This window comes from Ptychodera flava, chromosome 9 (genome assembly GCF_041260155.1).
Source record: "Ptychodera flava strain L36383 chromosome 9, AS_Pfla_20210202, whole genome shotgun sequence".
Lineage (NCBI taxonomy): Eukaryota > Metazoa > Hemichordata > Enteropneusta > Ptychoderidae > Ptychodera > Ptychodera flava.
Genome location: NC_091936.1, coordinates 14,946,152 through 14,969,478, shown reverse-complemented (window position 1 = coordinate 14,969,478; position 23,327 = coordinate 14,946,152). Strand labels below are relative to the sequence as shown.

Sequence of the window (23,327 nt, the reverse complement as noted above, 5' to 3'; positions counted from 1 at the left end):
GTTGGAGTGGTTCAGTAAGAAAACGTTTTTCCCGACAGGATCGCAATACTTCTGCAAAACGTTCAATGCACCTTTCAGTTTTCGTCCGTTTCGAGTCCTTGTTGGAAACCAAAGCATTCAATTCTTCTTCAGAAAGTAGGATAAACCAAAAAAATCTCGACTATCGTTTCGATCGGCCGCAGACGACATCTTTGTTTACATTCCGGTCGACGGTCCGCGCACGCGTCAATGTCGTTTTTGACGTCAGCGGGCATCATTTTTCGGAACTGATGCCTGGCAGGCAACAGTTCCAACAAATGATGCCTGATGACGTCGTTTACGTGGATCAGCACAAAAAGAATGCATCCCACGTGACTATCAACTGGCGAATTAGAATACAGACTGCGGATGAGGTGTGTTACAATACGATTTATTGCCTGCCCAAGGGATGGTGGTCATGATCGAAATACTGATGATGTAGGCGAGGGCATCATCAGTATTTCGATCATGACCACCAGCCCGAGGGCAGGCAAAAAATCGTGATATTGCCCTAGCTCTCATGTGTTATTATTTTTATTACACCGAACAAGCAAACATGCAGAGAAACAAAAACACAAAGACTTCTTCGAGTACAGTTCGCCTTCTGAGTCCGGACCTCAGCGTAAAATGTTGTCAGTGCCGAGTCTAGGGTTGCCGCTAAAGTTTGCCGATCTCCTCGGTGGCGTATCCAAATTGTTGCTTGCATAGTCGCTGAACACAGAAATTGCATTCCTTGTTGCCATTTTCGTTCGTTTGCTGTTTACTTGCATCAAAATATCGTCTAACTGTGCCGGTGACAGCTCTGCATGACGTTTCGCAGCCATAAGTTGCCGACTGCAAAGTACAACAAGCGAACGACAATTTGTTTTGCGCAGAAAGGGTGCGCAGTAAGTAAAATGACGTCATCCATGTAATATCAAATGCAGAGGGCATCATCAAGTTCGCAGAGGGCATCATCACATTCGCAGAGGGCATCATCACGTTTTGTAACACACCTCATCCGCAGTCTGTGTTCTAATTCGCCAATTGACAGTCACGTGGGATGCGTTCTTTTTGTGCTGATCCACGTAAACGACGTCATCAGGCATCATTTGTCGGAACTGTTGCCTGCCAGGCATCAGTTCCGAAAAATGATGCCCGCTGACGTCAAAAAACATTGGCGCATGCGCGAACTGGAATGTAAACAAAGATGCCGTCTGCGGACGAGCGAAACGATAGGAGAAATTTCTCGGTTTATCCTACTTTCTGAAGAAGAACTGCATGCTCTGGTTTCAAACAAGGACTCGAAACGAACGAAGACGATAATCAAAGGTGCATTGAACGTTTTGCAGAAGTATTGCGACCCTGTCGGCAAAAACTTTTTCTTGCTGAACCACTCCAACATATTATATAGCTTACATGCGACAACTTTTGTGTATGGTACGTTCTTATGTATGACTACGGATGAGGTGTGTTACAAAACACATATTGACTGGCCATGAGGGCAACAGCATACGTCTTTAACCCCTCGGGCCTGTGAGTCACCCCAAAAAAAGACTGTTTCCCTCGGCCTACGGCCTCGGGAAACAGTCTATTTCTGGGGTGACTCACAGTCCCTCGGGGTACAGACGTATGCTGTTGCCCTCATGGCCAGTCAATATGTGTATACTTTTACATGTCACGTGAGTCGTGTCTAACCAGTGGCAGTGCACGCTGAATGAGTGAGGTGTAATAAATTGGTGTCACTGCTTCACAGATATGTTCACAGTATAACATCCTAATGAACATCGGCAGATATACGACGATGAAATTCTCATTATATCCAGCTTTGCGGATTGAAACTTTCTTACCAATTTGGTGTGACTTTCAGTACATTTACTCTGTTTCGTCAAGTTATAAAAACAGCGACTTTTGACGGTGTTTTCCGACTCTGTTAGGTTGTTCAGACAATAGTTTTTTGTTCTGTCCATAAAATTGACGAAAAGTATGATAATCAACTTGTTGGCACAATCTATTTGCCTGTGCGATTCAATATCATTGTTAACAACCGATGTTTTTCTGTTTTTCCACACAGTATACATGCCCCCGTAATTTATATTAAACATTAATTTGTTGCAAAATTAATTATGTTTTTAACCACATAGATGAGTGTCATATCGAATGGAAAGAAAACATGTGATATCATAGATTTCAAGAAATGAGAACCAACAAAATTTCGATCATGATGCAGATCAGTCGATTCGGGGCGCTATCATAGCCCGGCCGTCGATTTCGCTGTGGTAGTGTTTCAGCCACAGTCGCCCGTTTTCTAAAATTCCGCTCTGCGCCTACGCGCCTCATAGACGTACAACCAAGAAGAACAAATTCAGAAAACAAAATGGCTGTAAAGGACTATGCCATGTCATCTTCCGCGTTCGATTTTACTGTAAAAATTAGCAAGGTCATTTATCATTTCACATCGATCGTTCCCTTTTATCCTAAAAATTCATACCTGATGCTTTATCTGCTTCAAAAACGTTCGTTTCGTGTGATTTTAGGCTGAGTTCGACAGACACATGGCAGCATGTTCAATATTCCGGTCACCTCTTGGGAACCTCTACTTTATACTGATGTTGGCGCCGCCTACCCATGCAGGAGAATTGGAATGTTGCACACGCTAATGTTTTGGCTGTGTGTCTTTTGAACTCGGCCGAAAATCACACGATATGAGCATTTTCAAGCAAATGAAGTTATACATTTTTGTGTGATTTTTAATCGAGTTCGAAAGACACCTCGCCAAAATTTAAACATAAGCGTGAGCAACAATCCAGTGTCCCCGCACGGGTAGGCGGCGCCAACGTCAGTATAGTAGAGGTGTCCAACGTTCAATGCGAGGTGACTGGAATTTTATGTATGCATATTTTATGTTTAAGCCAAAGTAATTAAATTCTTTGTTTTGCGTCCACTCAAAATGGGAAAAGGTACGCGTCTGAGCAGCTGAAAAACGCACACAAGAAAATGAGCACAATGTAATTTAATTGCAGCATATAAAAATTTGTATAAAAATTTTAGGTCAGAAAAGAAAAGCGGTAATGTCCTTAAATTTCCTATTCAAATACACAGTGTGTGTTTTGCATGAAAACCTTAAAAACCTAAGGGGGTGGGGACGCAAAACAAAGAATTTAATTACTTTGGCCTATTTTATTTAACATATCTATGGCACTATAAGAAGTTACACATGAAATTTGAAAACTATTGGACATTGGCATCAGAGAAACACATTTTTGACAAAAAAGGAGGGAATCGGCCTAATGAACTTACATATGCTAAAGGTATATTCATCTGAACAAAACTGAATGACGTCACTTCTGGAAATATACCGCTATCGGACAAATAGTTTTAGATGACAGTTTTGAAGAAAAATGACCAGAACGTTTTCCAAATTTTACGTTTGCAAATTTTATGCCAATTTCAGAAAATATTACTGAAGGCATGCGGTTAAAGAAAAGAAGGTTCTTTGACCAATAATGAGATAAGAAGCGAGAAGAGAAGCTCTAAGCATTCGCCATGCAAATTTCGTCATCAATCGTACATATCAAAATAAGGTCACTCTTTATTTAGGGCTTGTGAACCAAATGTGAATTTCTTTTTACCAACGGCTTCAGAGATCGAAGTTGAACGGACAACGACCAGTGACGTCACCGGACAGTCGACATCTCTTATAAGCTCAATTACTCAAACGGCGGAGCGTATAGGGTCTCATTAGGGACGAACCATTAGATCTTGGGAGGGGTGGTCACAATCATATTGTGAATTTTTTTTACAATTGTAAAGTTTTAATTTTTTTTCTAAGTCGGAGTCATAGTGTGCGTATTTTTTTCTAAGTAAACTGTCAGATCTATAATTTTTTAAGTTTGATGAAGTCTCTTTAGACGACTTTTTCATTCGTTACATCCATATAAATAAATAAAGATTGTACACCATAACCCCGCCATATATATGGCTAAGTGACTACCTGATAGTATTTCTAAGTGTTGCAGATCTTGTTTTTACCAGCCCCTCCCAAGAGCTAAAGGTCCGTCCCTTATTTACAAAAAGATGCTACTCCCTTCATGATGCACGCCAACCCCTAATTTTCCAAGTTGCAAGTTGAGCAAAAAAATATTATCCCTTGTCCTCCGATAAATTGCTCCAAACCCTTTTGTGCTCGCCTCCAATGTAACGAAAACTGCCTGTCCGTTCACCAAAAATGATTACGAATACTTTTTATCGTGAATAGATTTGTTGGTTGCCGATGATATTGCATTGAAGACCTTTAATGTTTCCTTGACACGGTCAGGATTGTGCCACAGCAGCAATATCTGCAGTGGGTCAATTAGACTCGCACAGCCCCTTGTTCGCTGAACAGCTCTATCTTCAACCATATAGTGATGCGCCCTCAACGGTCTTTCTAGCAGACGAGGCTCTCTGAAGAGAAGGTGCTAAGGTGTAATACTTAGGTCGCGTCACCTTTATGCTTCTAGGTCTGCTGGATATGGACATGTTTTCATGCATGTTTGTAACCCCCTACAAAGTTGGGTGGTGGTGGTTCTGGGGGAGGAAAGTTATACATATTATTCGACGAGTTGTGAACAGTCCTCAGGCTGAGTCACTGTTCTGAAGTAGCTGTGATCCCGGGAATATAGCGAACAGTTCCAAGAAAAGTTTTGAGATACGGATCATCATGCATCAAATCAACCGCGTCTTTTTGGCACAGAAATATTGCCTTCGGTGGAATGAAAAAAGTACGTAACCATGACAACCAGCAATCTACCGACATAGTGAGTAGTGCTGACTGATGCAGAAACCTCATTCATAGCTTGAGATATTATGTGACGTTGAAGTATTCAATGTGGTCTCTCCGGCATTTGTCAGACGTGTTCGTGTCTAGACCAGTGTGTTAGCTAAGCCTGATCCGCCAAACTATGTTTGCAGTCTCTCAGAAAGTATAAAGAAAATAAGCATATAGTAGATTGCTGATAGTGGTTGTTTGGTATGCAAACTCTTCGCCAGACGGTAAAATTTACCAACTTAGTGTAGGCTAATGTTAACCGGCGAAATGGCGAAATGACGACATAGCGAAATGAAGAAATAAAGAAACTGAAAAATAGAGAGAAAAATAAATCCGACAAACATCGCATTGTATTGCCACGATTAACAGACGGTTGTTAACAACTCAAACGTGTCCCTGACCTTAAACTTGTTCCGATGTTTTCAGATGAAATTGATTTGAACGCAGTCTAATGAATTTTTTTATTCATATCTTGGTATGAAGTTTAAGAACTTTATAACCGTCCTTGATTTATTTACGTTTGCCAAACAGGGTCGTGGAACAACCTTGAATAATGTTACTGAAACTACAGTAACTGTAAACTTGAAGCGCGTTATTGAAGTTGTTTAAATTGATTTGCAACACCTCTAGCCCCCGTTATAAGGGTACTTGTTCGGAAACGATAGTTTTGATGCAAATTATATGCACTCGCAAGACGGTGTATCTTAAACTTGCATCTTTCGGAATTTCACATGGCATGACCACTGTACAACTCCCAGGTGTGCCTGTGTGTTTTATTTTCCTCGGCGTCTTGCACAATGTCAATATATGGGTGACTTCATTTTTCAAATGAATCATTGAATAGGATAACGCGGCCTGCTGATCTAGATCAAGACCAAGAAGGTGTGATAAAGGCCAAGGTATGAGAAACAACTTATATTTTTGTTGGCTATAACTTTAATAGCTCAAATGATGCTCCATTTATAACATTTTTTACCTTTTCATATTACAAGAATCCAACATTATAAAAGTAATGAAGCTGTACACTTTATGGGTGTATGTTGTCAATTGTGAAGATCCCAATTTTTTGATTAACTGACAATATTAATTATTTCAACCACAGGCCATCAGTGGAGTCTTCTAAGACTATGAAGCGGCAACTTTTGACCTCATAGATATCGATGTTACTCTTTATACTGTTGATGAAAATGACGGACGACGCAGCTCTTGAAACCATGAGGAAATACAATTATTGCTTGCTGCCTAACATGGTACATGAAAAGAGCGCCCTCTAACAGTCAATTATAATAATCATAGACTTCAAGAGCAGTTAGGTCGATTTGATGGGTCAATTAGGGCACATGGAATCATGTCTGTTGCTACATACGTCTGTATTCTATTCTTCTAGGAAATGATTTGCTTCTCATGAATTTGAGCGAGGCCGAATATTTACATGACAGGTGAAATTTGCCCTTTTTGGCTTTTATTCAATCAATTTCTGTAGCTAAGTTCTACTAACTATGCGCCTACAGCACAGGGGGCTCGTACTCCTTGCTTATTTGGTGTCTGTCTTTGTTTGTGTGTATGTGTTTGTGTTTGTTTATTTGTTATTTTTAATAAAATAACAGCGAAAAGCTATTTTGTTAATATTTGTCAATAAAGAGCAGTTTATTTATTTGTTTGTGTGTTTGTTGATATGTATTTCCGATGGTTAGGGTTAGGCTTAAGTTAGGGTTAGGTTAGGGTTAGGCTTATGTTAGGTGAGGGTTAGGGTTGGACACATTCACTCTTATATATAGAGGGAGTGAATGTCTAACCCAACCCTAACCCTAACTTAAGCCTAACCCTACCCTTACCATCGGAAATACATATCAACAAACAAAAAAACAAACAAATAAATAAACTGCTCTTATTGACAAATATTAATAAAACAGCTTTTCGCTGTTATGTTATTAAAAATAACAAATAAACAAACTCAAACACATACACACAAACAAGCACAGACACAAATAAACAAGGAGCATGAGCCCCCTGTGCCTTCAGTTGACCTCACACGTTTTTTGCATCCGATTAGAAATGTTGTCTTGGTACTTTTCAAAATCTAAATATATTGGTGACAGAAAAGAAGCTTATATAAAAATGCTCTGTTAAAGGACAAAGTCGCCTTTTTTTACCGTTTTCCTGAATTTGCATGGTATGAAAAGTAGTCTGTGTTGTTTGACTTCATGGAATACTGGTCTACTGTGCACAACTTCAACTCTGCTTACAGGCAGACAAGATTAAACATGCAGTGAAACATTTTACGGTCTGTAATAAACATTCAAGTTTCGCGCATAACTGTCTCCATGCAAGGCTGAACATACACTGTTACAAAATTGTTTCTCATGCAAACGTTTGCGATGAAATCTGTATTTGCGGTACCTGTCATATAGATATGGATAGCAGCTTTTCTTTACATTGTGACAATATTTATTAGTCATAAGGAAACCGGTTTGAAAAGGAAAAATCAATTTTGTCTAGAGGTCACAAACAAAATAATCTCTTTGCATTCAGCAAAGGGGTAATTTTTGACACTTTGGCATATGTACTGTCATTATTTTGTACACTTCGTACACTGAGTGACTTTATACTTGATATAACAAAAAGGTCATAAAGAGAGACTTTGTCCCTTTAAATGGATAATAATGACATATTAAATGTAAATGTTCATAGTCTTTACGGTATTTTGCTCCTAGATCTATACTCGTAACGACTTAGAACAAAATCTCCATTTCCTCAAGTCCATCCCAAGAAGCCTAAAAATTCGAGCGTCGAGTATTTCGAGTTAGTAGCTGAACAAATATCTCAGGCTTTTCTCTTGTGTAGTTTAGACTGATGTTCTGGGAATATATACACGTTAAATTATACTGATGATCCTATGGCAAAACGTCTGGTACTAAACTAGAGTTGAATTAACGATGTGATAAATTTCTGACACTGAAAAGTTCAGCGAAATGGCCATATAGAATATTCCTCCCGGATCTTCTTGTAATGGGAATCGCCCGTTATCAAAACAATAAAAAACGGCGAATAAGACTAGAAAGGTATACAAAGGTAGCATCTAAAATAGCTTATTTTGAAGAACATTCGAAACAACTCGGCTGTAACCTCTCCATCAGAAATATTCCTGAAATCAACGGCCGCTGCAAATAGCGTGATCGCAACTTAAGTAGGAACACTTCAACGCAATCACTCGCACCGAAATCGCCTACAGCACATACACACTTTACTTTCATCAACATTCTCAGTCCAAGGACTTCAAACGTGATGATTTTTATAGACATTGAATGATGCTTGATTGCTATTTATTTGAGGTCTGCATTTTGTGTGACTAGAACTGACATTACTGGTAGAGTCAACTTGTTCTTTTGCAGTAATCAGTGTCATTAACTTGAGAAGCCTGTACAAGTTCATTCTGCATTTTTAATTGAGAGGGAAGGTTCCCCTCTACTGTTTGTAATTGCAAAGAAACAAGTCTAGCAGACTTCTAATCAGGCTAGATTACTTCTGCGTTGCATTCTACACAGAAAAACTGAAGTGAGACTATGAAGCTGTTTCGGTTTTTATTTTTCCAGGAAGGTACGAGTTTATAAACCCGGGTTCTCCATCATCTGATTTTGACAAAAATTTTACTGACAACAAAGTCAATGTATGTTCGTTCACCATATATAAATCTAAACTTCCGCTTCTTATTACTCTCTGTTGTTTTTTTGTCTGTAAGATTGTGCACGCTGCATGTTTTAGGCCATTGTGCCCATAAAACAGCTGAATGCACAAAAATTACGCACTGCACATGTAATCATATTTCAAAGTATTGGTTATGTTTTTTTATATGGCAATTATAGACACAGGAAAGGGCTTGATGGGCTATATGTAGTCAGTTCACCTCTCATCCGTTCACCATCTTGTAGTAAATAAGCAGGCTTTCTGAATGTTTGTACATAAACGTTTCTAAGATGTAAATGAAAATGGAAAAGGTATGTCTGAAGAGACCTTTAAAATACTAAGTTCAAAGAGTGTCTGTCAACACGTACTTGGCAAGATGAAACTTTTGCTGCTGTAAGAACTCTAAAATAATCATCTGCACTATGACAAAAAGCATACAAATTGTACCCTTCACTCAAGCACCATTAGAAAGCACAGCATCATGTCTCCCTGAAAAGGAAGTAATCATGGAGACACAATTATAATATACTAGTAAGGAGTTCGTATCCACAATCAATAGGCTCATAACGTTTGCTGGAGAGAGTTTATTACACAGGCTTTAAATGAAACAAGTAGACTCTTTCTATTTAAAACTTGTTTGTATCTATAATAAAACAGTTGAGAGTGAATCAAGAGCAATAGCTTTATTTTCGTTTTGCAAAAACATTTAAGACTGTGACATACTAGTGCAGTCTTCATGACTTTGTAATGTACACAGACTGAGAAATGTTTACATGGAACAGGTATTTCAATAGATATAAAAAATAGAAACAGACGACACAGGAAATCAAATGCAAGTTTCCAACAATGTGCTGTTTTAAGCTATGTAAGTAGCTTTGTGTATTTTCAAAGGTAATGGTCAAGAACTGGCTTACTGATGGTTCAGTTTGGATTGTATGACATCAAAGCTACATACAGTGATTTTGAATATTTTCAAAGACATTGCATTATTTCCTCTTAAGTTGCAAAACACCTACAGTCAGCAGACTTTACCGTTAGCAGATTTCAACCAGGATTGATTGAACTGCTGGAAATACACATATTTTTGTTAATATGATATTATAGTGTCAATCATAAATTGCACACCGCATTTTCCATGGACATTCTTTCTATTTATCAGGTGGACAGGTGACATACCCTGGTGTACTAACTCTTGACAAGACATACCATTTTACTTCCGGTATCACGAAGATCTAGTTTCAGTTATATTGCAGCTTTTGCACATTGGTCCGTCATTTTTGATGTGCATTCTTACCAAGTATTGGTTCTTCTGGCAAGGCTAAGTCTCTGACATTCACTACAATGTGCCTGACTTTGGTGCTTAGCTAATTACCGTACCTCTGGTAAGTGTTACTTGATACATCTGTATCAGTCAGGGTAGAGTATACCATGTTACAGATTAATCTTTGTGCATACGTTGTCTGTTTGCAAATTTGAGCTGAGCACAGTACAACAAATTACCCACAATTCAGTTTGACTTGTACACACGAGGTTAGAATTTTTATCGCTTTTTCAGTTCTGCCTGAAAGCAATAATATAAACCTCTGGATAATTGATTAATTGTATCTATTAAAAGTATGTTTACATATTTCAGTATAAATTTCAAAGAAACCATTAAATAACCATAAAAGTTACATTCTGCAGGTACTACAAATGCCATACTTTTGGGAAGCAAGTCATGACGAACTGAAGGGGTCATTCTCTGAGAAAAGTCAGCATGTAAATTTCTTTTGTCTTTCTGTTTAGGAAAAATCAATATTTGGTTGGTTTTTTTAAAGACTAGTCTGTGAATTTGTGTACACATGAGAGACGTGGTACACTGCTGAGGAATCTCTGAGTGTACAAATCATGATGAATTATGGGAAATCTCCATAACTGTGCTTCGCATTACAGAGTCATTCCTTCTGGTGACATGTTGTAACATGTGACTGGTGAATATCCTTGGTATTTTCTCTCTCTGAAGCTCAAACATTCATGGATCCTTGTTCTAATGACAGACCCCTTGCAAAATTGCAGTTGAGTAAATATGCCTTACAAATGCAGTACAACTGATTGATCTATCCAATCATGCTGGTTGTTGGTAGGACATTTAAATACTAATGTAGATGTTCAATACTTCTGAAGAAGTTGATGCAAATTTCTTCCATCAAAGATTGAATTTACACCAAGGCCTGAGTCCATTGAGACACTTTTGATGTCAAGTTCATCACAATGCCCATCTTAGAGGCTCAGAGTTTTGCTGAATGAAATGTTGTAATGTTGTAAATGCACTATGCCATAGGTGTTGGGTCCCAGCAGAAACGTGTTCCTTTATGCAGTTTTTCAAGGTCTGTAATTTCATCCTGAGTCAGATCAAAGTCCCAGATGTCAATGTTTTCCTTTAAATGATCTTCATTTGTTGACTTTGGTATGACCCCTAAAAGAGTTGAAAAGAGACAGATAATGAAACCAAGCAATGCTGTTCATGAAAAATTAAAAAGGAAGTGGAAATCACTTACTGACTTTATCCTTTTTGGCTACAAGCTGCGAGGGTTTGCTTTTGTAAATACTCAGAAGAAGTGGGGCCTAATTGTCAATTTTAAGTCTGGGCTAACTGTACATAAAAAGTTTCAGTGATTAATTGCATCTACTTACAATAACTAAGCATACTATGAGTTTCTACTAGACATGCAATGGGTAAAATGAAAAGTAAGGTCAAGTAATGCAATGAAGTGTACAGGTCTTGTAAAAATATTCTTGGCTTTGGTTTTATTGATAAAGTGAATACTAGAGAGACTTGACAATGAATTCTTAATATGCAAACTCTGGAATTGAAACACAGCACCTGGGCTGGTTTGATTTCTTTTAAAGTCAATAAATAATAAAACCATAACAAAACAAGCACAAAGCAGTTGAATGCTTTTCCATTAATTGCTCACCTATGTCTTGTTGGATGGCCCACTTCAGCAACACTTGTGAGACAGTTTTGGCGTGTTTTTCCGCAACGCCAATCACCAGTGGATCAGAACGCCCCTGCAATGAGTATAAACAAAAAGTTATTGTTCACTTATTACTAGAACAACTCCATGGTAGTATTTTACACTATACTGAAATAGTTTTAATCACACAAGCATGGTATCTAATCATAATGTAATCCACTTAGGCCACATCAAAATATCAATATTTTTGAAGCAATAATGCCCAGTCATTCTTACTGATTTTAACTTTGTTTGTTTTCTCCCTGTGTTGCACAGTATTTTGTGTTTAAGCAATAAAGCACACCCAGCGACGGTTTACCATGAGATTTTGACCAGTTCATGACATATATGCATGAGTGGTAGCGAGTGCATACAGATATGAAGTGAACTGTCAAAATTGAGTGGTATACTGTCGCTGGGTGTGCTTTATTGCTATTATTGAAATTCTGGTATGGAACATCACAAACAGATTTTTGCTCAAGCTGAGAGCTCACGCGTGTACCAGCCGTGGTATATTGCCAATATACCACAGTTCTTTTCGCGTCACGACCAATCAGATCACTGTATTTGTGCCATCAATATACTGGTATGATATAATTGGTGTTAGTAACCATATGCAAATTTCCTTATGGGAGATAATAAAGTTTTCTAAAAAATCCATCTAATTACTTCTGTTATGAATTCTGGCATGAATTGTCCTAATCGAATATATGAAACCCTCATTCAGACAGTAAATTTCAAATACAATAGAGTTTTAAGTTGAAAGGTGAGGAGAGCTATATATAAAAGTATCTTAAACTGTTGTTAAACTAGGTTGGGTGTATTTTTTCAGTAATTTTCTAATATGGACAATGTCTAATGATTTATATGTTGTCTAGCATTCTTCATTGTATGTGTACACCTGTTTTCTCCAAAAAGTTACTTATCGGACAAGTTAAAAGAAGACTTGACATGATATGAAATTCATTGTGAGCATTAAAATACTTCAATCATGAACAGAATTTGGGAGTTCACATTTAAAGTTCCGCTGCCTTTCAAAAAAATAATTTCCAGCATTTCAATTCTGTTTACAAAACACTTTCTTGTTCCACTTGTGAAATTATTTCCAAATGCTCTGTGTCAAGATAGCCTGAATGTCAGTTATGGCAAAAGGTTTGTTGACAACTGAATTCAAGTCAAGACAAGATTTGTTTAGCAATCACAAAATTGCTTATTGAACAGAATAGAATTTGTGATGTTGGCAAGGCAAATACTGTCACATACAATTAAAAACATTCACATTACGTCCAAAACATTTATATTATTGCTTAAAGGTCAATTAACTTGTGATCTGTTCTTCACTTCTGTCATTATAGTGCCTTTCATAAAATTCTTTGTTTGTTGTACACGGGCGGGTGGGTTTTTACACAAAATGATGGAAACAAACACAGTGTTACAACCAAAAAATACATTGGAAAATTAGTGTACGCATTTATATTGTATTTTATCTGCGTGTCTGGTTTTTAATATGGCAAACTTTTTTACAGAGTAGGTTTAAGCACTTCATTTTGAAAAATAATTAATTTTACTTGATTCTAGTTATCATACCGGTATGTTCTTTCTAGAGAACTATCGACGTTACGAGACGACTTCACGAGCCGAATTACAACGGCTGGACCTTCTGAACTGAACTGAACTATAGCAGCCTAAAATTCAGTTCTTGTTCTACCCTCAAAATTATGCCACAAAGCACAATCTTAAAATTCTCAATACAGTCTTTGTACATGTACCGTACATGTATTGTTCACTGTTATTGTTCAAGGCCATATTGTAGACTAAACTAGATTAATTTGTCAACAACAAATAAACAAATAAAAAAGCATATTGTACATAATTAACCATGTCAGAAAGGCTGATACTCAGCATTGCAACATCACTTCAGCGGAAGAATAAGAAAATGCTCTGTTTCTGGGAAAAAAAATAACAACAATTCTATCTGAAGTTACAGCAACTCTTTCTTCAATATTACATACAAAAATCACAAAAGGATTATGCTGCACATTGACAGACTTTCGCTTTGCATGCAACATACCTCTTCTATTGCAATGGACCTGTAGGCCTGTAAATGAACTTGCTGTTTCTGACACCACGCTACTAAATCTTTTTGCACCAAGAGTGGATGGTACTCTACCTGAAAAGTAAATCATGAAAAGAAAGGGTTGCATTTTATCCATGTCCAAGTTTCCACATTATGCGTTTGCTTTCAACTAGAGCAAAAGAAATGATGTACATATCAATTAAACATATTCCCAAAGTAATATTCCTTATAGCTGAGTAGAACCATTTACCACATCACCATTTAGAACAGCTACTGCAATTACAGAGCACATACAGTTATAATTGGCCTTTTACTTGAAGATATTCATCTTCCAGAACACTCATTGACATTAACTGAATTTCTTATTTCTGATACCATAATCACAGAGATACTGATCACACAGTGTTCAAAATACATTTATGGGAAAATCTTTTCATATCATAATTGCCTGCACTTTCCATATGCATTATCATAATTGGTGATATTTCACATTGTTCACATTTGTAAGAGATGGAAACAGAACAGACAGCTGAAATTTACTCATCGTGTACAGACTTGTTGTTGAAACTACAGTAAATCCAATTTAAATTCAAAAATGGATCACATAGTATCTGTTCAAACGAAGCAATATCTCTGGTTTTTGCCAAGCCCTAGTTTGTTATGAGACAAAAAGAAACACAAAGCACTCTAGACAAGGATGTTTTGATTGTCATGTATTCATACTGATAATGGGCGATAAAAAAGTACATTTCGAACAATGAGTATTGTACACCTTGTCTTGATCAGCAAAGCGAATTTGCACCCATCCCTAAAACTGACATGCATTTCTTGGCATTCAGATAATCTGTGTGGAGAGACTTTCTCACTCATTTAGTCTCCTTGGAAATTAATTTATTTTCTCTGAAAAGAAGCAAGTTCTGTTATTTTATGTTATTGTACGCCGCTGTGAAAAATTAACTTCCCAGCAGATTGAACAAGTTTAGTGTTAAACAATCTCTCATTTTGAAATATTAGGGAATGAACTAGTAGGCCATACACTTTGGCTCTTTCTCTCAGAATGGATGTTTGAATATACGGCGACATCATTGCTTTATACTGTGGCCATTTTTGAGGCAGATAAAATATCGACATGACAACTTTATCTATGGCAGAAATCATGTGTGGAGTACAAGAATATTAGCGTAAATATTTTTGCTGGGTCACCGTTTATTTGCAACCCTTCATGCCAGTATTATTATCTTCATCTGCTCTTTACTCAGTAGATTTTTAATCTTCTTACTTTGAAAACTTTTCATTCTTTACATTTTTTTATCATTTTAAGTATTAACCATGTAAATGCTTTTTCCAAAAAATATTTTGTTTATGTACACAGTAAGTTTTTTTCTCTTTTGCTTTAGCTTATATATTTGAAGAAATAAATATAAAGATCATTACAAGATGTGATGACTCTTGTTGCAAACCTGAAATCATTCCTATGTTTTCTATTAAGACTTCCATCAGTTTACAAATATATGAATGTCTTATGTCTATTCAAGGATTTATCATGCTTTTATATTAACCAAAGTTGTGAATATATGTCTAATCAAAGTAAACTGTTGTGATTTTAGTTTGGTGTGTTGAGTGGTGGGAACAAATGTGATTGGTACGGTGAGTCAAAATCTGTTGTCAGTAAAACGGCTAGCAGTACATGACTTTACTTTGAGTTGCAAGTAGATCTGATAGAAATGTGCTGTAGCATAGCCTTAAGTGGATAAAAACTTACTTGAAGAACAGCTGGTGGTATAGTTGAATAAGTCAACATGTCATCTAAATGCCGGACGTTGTAATTGGATACTCCAATATTTTTCACCAAACCTGCAAACGAATACACAAATTAATCAAAACAACAGGAAATCATTGAAGCAAAGTGTTGAGAAGAGTGAAGACTTATTTACTTACTCTCACTGTGAATTTTAAACATAAACAATCTTTAAATGTTGTTATTTTGTATAGTTCACAAGTGTTTCATCATAATTATACTTGAACTAGGTTAGGAGTGTTGCTAAAATACAGATTAAAATTATCGTTGTTGATAAACCTGGCAATTTAACATCTATGTAAGGGGAAATAGTGAGTGAAAATTTGCCTTTTTACAGAACCAGCAGTAGAGTGATAATTATATGTTAGGGAAATGCTTTTTCCATCTACCCTACCAGTTAGTAACTGTACTACGACATTTGCATAGGAGGACTTCTTTGCAAGCATGTGTATTTTATTGACAAAATCAATGTTGTCTTGTTCTGTTTGTAAACATGCACATGTTTATATATGTCATTATAAAAATGCTTGAATTAAGAAATAATTAATCAGTACCAGTGCCTTAAATCCTTTCATAGTAGTATGAAATCTGAAAATTTCACAATGAGGTTTCTTTGAAATACTAAACCCCTATTCATTAGATATACCAATATTTAATATTTGGATATGTTTATACTTTCCAAGCTGGCACGCTTTTCTTGAAATGAAAATAAGTGCTTGCATGTATAGGTGACACTGATGTTGATTTCTGGTTTCACTCAGTGTGACTTTGCGACAGTAGATTTAAGCTGGTTTGATGCCTGGTCATTATGAATAGTGGCTGACATTACCAGTTACAGTCAGAGCTTCCACCCTTCATGTCATTCCAGTAGACCTACTGATGTTATATTCCACTGTATTATCAAGTACTATGACAGATGTCAATTGAAAACTGTGTTTTGTTGACAAATGCACAAGAGGATCAAGATTTGGTCTCAGATTGAAATTCAATAACCTTTTAAAATCATTATTTACATTGGCAAAATGCAGAAAAACAGAAATGGCAGTATGACTGCATAAGCAACGTCTGGTAATATTTCATACAAATGCATATTCTATTGCACCTGTAAATACATGCAACATTATTCAATATCAATGTCAAATGTTCACGTCTTTGTTAAAATGCAAAACATGACACATGGTACACCTCAATAGTTTTTACCAGCTTGACCTGATGATAATGATATATGAACTTGGCAGGACAAATAAAGGATAAAACTCTACATGCTGAGAACTAGAAGACATAAAACTGATTCTAAATACGTCATAGTTTACATCTCAATATTAAGGTGGTTGGAAAGGCTATTTTTGCACCAATTCTTTTCTCAGAGTTAATGTCAAGTTTCAAGTGTTAGAATCAAGATATTTAGTTCAAATTTTCAGGATAACTCCCTTAGTTAATATTTTCTCCAAAGAATATAAAAATTGTATATTTGCAGCCATGATTTTGAAATATGACACCAGTAAATATTAAAATTTAATTTTTCATATTTTTTTTACATATTTGAATTTAATAATAATTGGATAGTATTAATATTACCAAATTAGTTATAAATATGTTGACACTATTTATTGTAAGATTTGTACGGCAGGATTTGTAAATAAAATTTGTTTTTATGATTTTACATGGTTTATATATCAAAAAATTATTAAAAATTCTTTCAAATTTCAAAATGTGATTTTTCCAAAGTACTTCAAATACAGGAAAATTGTGCCGTACAAATCTTATCTGTAACCTTGTTAATAGGCTGTAAAAATTCCATGTCCATATCTCATTTCAAAGTTGGATTTAATTGGTATACAATTATGTAGGAAAACTGTTATTATTCTGTCAAAAATGTTGAAAACAAGCCATATTTGCACCCCTGGTTTGAAGTCATAGAGCAGTTTTTTTGATTAATCTCACTTTTGACACCTCTTTGACACTCAAAGAATCTAAAAATGCATTTACAATAGCAGTCACTCACTCTGAATGCCAGCACTGCCTTGTCAAACTTTCCTGAAAAACAGCAAATAATGACTTTCCCTTTTCAAACATTTTATTAAAAGCTAGGGGACCTCTACCATAGTTAATACACTAAGGACTCCCCAACTTCTTCTTATTTGGTCAGTTTTTCAGAAGTTTTAACAGGCTACAACTCTGTAATGCCTTTGTGCCCAAATGTCTAGTTTATTTTTATCCCACAGAGAATGTTGACTACTTTTATATTTTAATAGTTTTGTTGAAATTTATAACTGACGCTCTAGCCTTTCCAACCCAATATTAAAGCCATCATAACAGTCCAAATTAACTGCACATCTGCTGATCCTAACTGTCATCACAAAATATATTTGTAACAGAACAATACTTTTTGCTTGACCTCCGCATGAGTCAGATCTATGTGTGCAATCTATGTGAAGGGCATTGAACTTTCACTGCTAATGGCTTAAACAACAAGCGAGATACAGTAGGTAGGGAGGGAGGGAGGAAGAACAAACGTAATAGATTACCATCATTCAAGAGTTTCTCCAAATCCAGCCAACTTTCCATTCGAAACTGTCTGTTCCTGACATCATGAGGTTTGAGTTTCTGTTTTCCTGGCCAATGTATGAGGTAGAGGTCCAGGTATTCGCATTCCAACCTTTCTATCGACTTCACACAGGCTTTGTATGCAGCACCCTCCCCTTGATCCTTTGGAGCTGTCAGGAGAAATGAAATGACAAACAATTAAAGCCTCAGTACCCTATCCTATGACGTGCGCAGGAATTTGCCAGGAATTCTGATAAATGAAAAAAAAAACGTTATCTTACGGAATCTGAACGACATGTTTGGATTGCATGGAAGCACAGTCGGTATCCCTGGTACAGATACAACAGGTCATGCTCCGGCTTAACCTTCAATTTGTGGGAAAAGATTAGAAATGGAAAAGTGGCGAGCAGGAATTTGAGGAGGTATAATTCTTGCTATGCCCTGTGGTAAGGATATTCCCTGCGTACAAGGGGATTATGGGTAATTATGCAAATACCGTAGTTCACACAGAATGGGTGTTTGATCGCCACCTTGAAAAATATTTCATTGATCTCATTTAACTTGATTGATACAAATTAATGACTGTGACAAAGTATATGGGTTTCTGGCAAATGCAGTTAAAAGTGAGATCACGGTCTGATCACTCACCAGGCTTGAACATGTGATATTGTAGCAGTATATTAAAGATGAGGTCAGCATAGCTGTCAATCAAGTATGGATTAAAAAGATACCAACATACAAAGCTGATTAAAGGATTAGTGAATGTTACGGACAGAAAACATAATATTCAGTATGGGTAAATCTGTTCCATTTCTTTCCATTGAGAGATAAGTTTGTCAGAGCTGACAACGGGATTGTGCAATGTTTTGCTGAGTACAAGGTTTGTGTCATAATTTGCTATATCTAATGATTAGCGATCATCAGATTTATTCCCCTTATGATAATTAAATTTTTTGTGAAAAAAAATAACCCACAGATAATGCTAGTGTTGATAATTATATCAAATTTTAAATTCAAAATGACTACTGTACTGTATGTTACTTCTATGGATAAAATTTTCAATTTTCACAACACAAGATGGTGGAATTTCATTTACTCGACACAGTCTTCAAATATGAGTCCCCCAAATGAGTAGAGGGTCAAAAAAATCTTATAGAAAAGAGTGTACCTGATGAACTTCCTAAAAAATCAACTCCTTTTTGCCTAATGTATAAAATAAGAAGGCATATCTGACTTGCTTTAGACAATATCGATGATTATCATGGCAGAAATACTACTAATAATTCACAGAAATCAAAAATCAACCACAGCTGTCATGACTTTGGGGCCGACTCGCAGCGATTTCGAAGCTGTTATCCAATTGGGTGACTGAATCTTACCAATATAATGAAAACAATACAAATAGACTCCCTAGGTGGCTGTGAATAGTGACAATCGACCAATCAGATATTACCTTGCAAACACGCTGCGAGTCAGCCGTGACTTTGACCAGAATTCATACCTAGCTTACTGGTAATAAATATATCACTTCTGTTGAGTCCATATTTTGGCAAGAGTTCTTTCAGACATGTTCCAATGTCCTCTTCATTCCTGTACACGGCTGCAGTATCTACAGAAAACAGGCAATGTATTTAGGTCATTTTTGCTTCCAGGGACTAATAAATACAAAACATCTAGATTCAAATATTCCAGAGCATTGTCAATGCTTCACTTTTGAGCCTAGTCAGTAAGACAGTTAACAAATTTTCTTGCAATTTATCATATTACCAATAGTGAACAATTTGCTCCTATAGTATATTGGCAGTTGTATGCAGAATGCAAAATAAGTTGATGATCTTGAAAGTAACAAATTCTTGATATGTTAAATAGCTTTGTCTTGTGCTAAGGGGGCAAGCTACATGGTATTGAAATGCATTGTGGGTAAAATGTTGACTTCTCACCATGGCAAGAGTTTGAGATAGTAGTCCCACAAAACGGTCAAGAAACGCTTTTGTTCAAAGGTGCTAATCACCTACACAGTTGCAACAGTCCGCGTTGCGGTGGACGCAGGAAGCGAATGACGTCATTTGTGGAGGGACCGTGGTTTGAGATAGTAGTCTCATAAATACTATTACCATAAGTGTAATTGCTGTGGCAGAAAGTTCTCTTTGTTTATGAAAATAGCTCAACTCATTCGTCTTTTTAGGCATTTCTGACATTAAATTCTTGTATTACCTAAATATTTACTTTTGCTCAGCTTACATGTACATGTTTACTTGTGTAAATCTGCCATTTTGAAAATAGGGTCGACCACCTAAGACTTTAAAGTCTCACTTACATGTGGCAAAATTATATTTATTATTGGTACTGAGAATAAATTGCTCTTGTTATCATGCCTTAATTTACTTTTGCTAAAAAACTTCATATGAACACAATCTGGCTTGCTGCTTCTGTTTTCAATAAGATTCCTGCTGCTGTATTGCCAAGTATTTCACTTAAATGGTGCAGTGGCAACTTTTGAATCCACAGATCTATTACCATGGTGATTCCTTATCAACTTCCTTGGCTCAGCAAAAGTGTTGTATCAACTGACAGCATACAGCAATGTCTTGGCCATGTACTGCAGCTTGTGCACACACCTCTAAATAACCATATTTTGTTTTTGTAGGAGAGGAAATTCTTATGAAGGAAAGTGCTTCTTGAAATAATCACATATAACACAGTAACAGACTCTGAGTTACTCACCTATTAATCTGTATCCCAGCTTAAGTGCTTCATCTAGCATCCTGTATACGTTGCTATAACCGACCGCCTTATGTGTGCCGACTGTAAAAATAAGAGAAACGACGAAAACAAATTAGATTGAAAGTCCACTTTAACCAATGTCATCAAAGATTCTATAATAATCTATACGATTATTTTTAACAAAACTGTAGTGAGATGAGCATGTTTCCAAAGAAACTTGTGCCTAAATTTTCTTTTCAAAAGGAACTAACATCTTGAAGGTTGTTTTAATTTACTTTTGTTAAGGAGGTTCGCACCTCCAAAATGAAAGACTTAAATTTTTTGTTCAAACTTTTCTCAAGCAAACCTACAACCATTCTCTTTCAAAATAACGTATAATGGAGGGTCACCATGCAAATTTTGGGGAAAATAAAATTCCTGATTTTCACAAAACGCTGGTAAAACTCTATCAACTCAATAAGCTTCAAAATGACCCCGCACAAGTGGTGGGCCAAAAGAATATTGTAGAAGTTTGAGAGTGTGAATATCTGTCCCTGGGGCACATTTTGACTTTCATTCATATATATTGGTAAACATACTATACTAGTATCGCAACTGATCCGAAATTGAAGTTTTCAGAAAGTCTTCATGAGCAAATAATAGAGGTATCCAAGTATAGTGGCAAGAGTACTTGACATTTGGTCATGTGAGAGTAAGTATGAAACTACAACATCTACATCTGTAGTAAAAACATCAGACTTTAAATTTTGAAGAGTTTGTGAATTTGGGATATTATTTGAATGTCTTCTGGTCCCTGTGTGTGACACATCAGACACAAGACAATGGGGGGGGGAGGCACGGAAGGGACTGCTAATTGGTTGATGCAAATTGCTGAATGCTGTGTCCCATACTGATCACCCTCAGAGTCACTGGACAGGCACTTGTATTGACAGTGGGGGCCAGTCGTGAGTTTGCGTCACTACACTTCACACCTAGTAGTCCAGTTGTTGTTGTTTGTATTTTCAAGAGTTTATATTTGCATTTGCAAATGAGATTGAAGAATACTAATTTGTTGCAGTTATCCGTATGACATTTCAATCAAAATTTGTGGTTGCAAATTCTGGTATGTGTATGAGACCATCATAACAGTTGGGAATTGATAGCAACGAGATATCACGAAGGTATTGGGTACAGCACCAAATACTTTACTAGTATTCCTCGAAGCTCACATACATGTATGTGTGTGTATGTGTGTGTGTGTATGTGTGTGTGTGTGTGTGTGTACACATACACACATACACATACATGTAGTCTTGCAGCCACGAATTTTAAACCAGGGGACAATGTATCCCACTACCGTTTATCTTTAGGGCCATTTTACACATTTTTTGGACAACATGCGTCAGTTGTCAATTAAATTTTGTATTATTTTATTATAAATTAATATAACAAAACAAAATTCAAGCTACTGGGACCACTTCACTATGCTTTAATTTCAGGCAATTGTAACAGTATACCATATCTGCCTCCAATCAGAGCTCATCAGTCGAACTACAACATTGCAAGTGCAGTGTTTTAGTTCCTTTTAATCAAAGCTTCAAAAGTATGTACATATAAGCCTCAAAATAGTCAATAAAAGATATCACTTGCAGAGTCACCACAGTCCCTCAACACAGAGAGACCGTGACTACGCCCATAGAACATAACAACATAACACATTAGACTCATGAGTGCACCTGAAGTGACCTGCATTGCATGTAAATGCGGGTCAACAGGTTCTGTTTTGAGGACATTGTCAAAAGGGTGTCCTGGTTGCAAAAGTATATATATATATATACACACATATATATATATATATATATATATATATATATATATATATATATATATATATATATATATAATTATATATCTATATATATACACACACACACACACACACACACAGACACACATGTCCTCATGGGAATTCTTGCTTGATCAATGCTAAAAGCAGTGTTATAACACAAATTATATTTGGATAGATCATGGAGATCTCTTCCATCTCCATGGATAGATATACCACTGGTAGATATCGCTCGATAACACACTTTAACAGTTATGATACACAAAAGATAACAAAATGAGGTCTGTGTTCTTTAATTTTCCTATTGTATACATCATGGAGGTAGCAGAGACCTCCATGCATACATACACAAAAACAAGAAGATCACACAATTCCACTATCTCAGTTATCTGAGACCGAATATAAAGATACTGTTGCAAAATAATGGCTCCGTGCAGGGCTACTTCGAGCGTTCCCCTCGTGTGTAAACCACATTGGAATCTCAATGCGCCAGTGGCCGAGTGTAGCGTGACCACAGCATATGGAGGACATATTTACATGTATATACATGTATTTATACATGTATGGAGGTAGCTAGTAAATCTACAACATAATACTGAGGTACACGTGACATAGTAGTGCTACTCACGTCCAAAGAGTGGCATTTTCAAAGCTGTGTTGAGAGTTACAGAAGGAATGCAAGCCATTGCTGTGTACTTTCTCTAACTATTTCCGAGTCAAACGTAAATATGAGTCGCTGTGACTACTCTATGAGATAGGTCAAATCATGGAGGTAGTAGAGACTACCTCCATGGTCAAATTAAAAGCGCAGATAGCGAGTTCATGTTCGTGTCGAGGCATTGTGCGCCTGCGTGTCTGTAACCTTTGCC

The 23,327-nt window shown here is 36.6% G+C and overlaps 1 protein-coding gene across 1 annotated transcript; it reads right to left on the bottom strand.

Annotated features, from left to right (window-relative positions):
- Nucleotides 1–10,618: 10,618 nt before the first annotated feature.
- On the bottom strand, nt 10,619–23,324 carry LOC139140101 (glyoxal reductase-like). The gene is made up of 8 exons (XM_070709121.1): nt 23,087–23,324; nt 20,634–20,714; nt 19,411–19,518; nt 17,891–18,079; nt 15,327–15,418; nt 13,559–13,657; nt 11,449–11,542; nt 10,619–10,946 (listed from the first exon to the last, which is right to left on the bottom strand). Exons 1-8 carry the CDS (start codon nt 23,142–23,144, stop codon nt 10,801–10,803), a joined length of 867 nt encoding a protein of 288 aa, XP_070565222.1. The 5' UTR covers nt 23,145–23,324; the 3' UTR covers nt 10,619–10,800.
- Between the last annotated feature and the right edge of the window lie 3 nt (nt 23,325–23,327).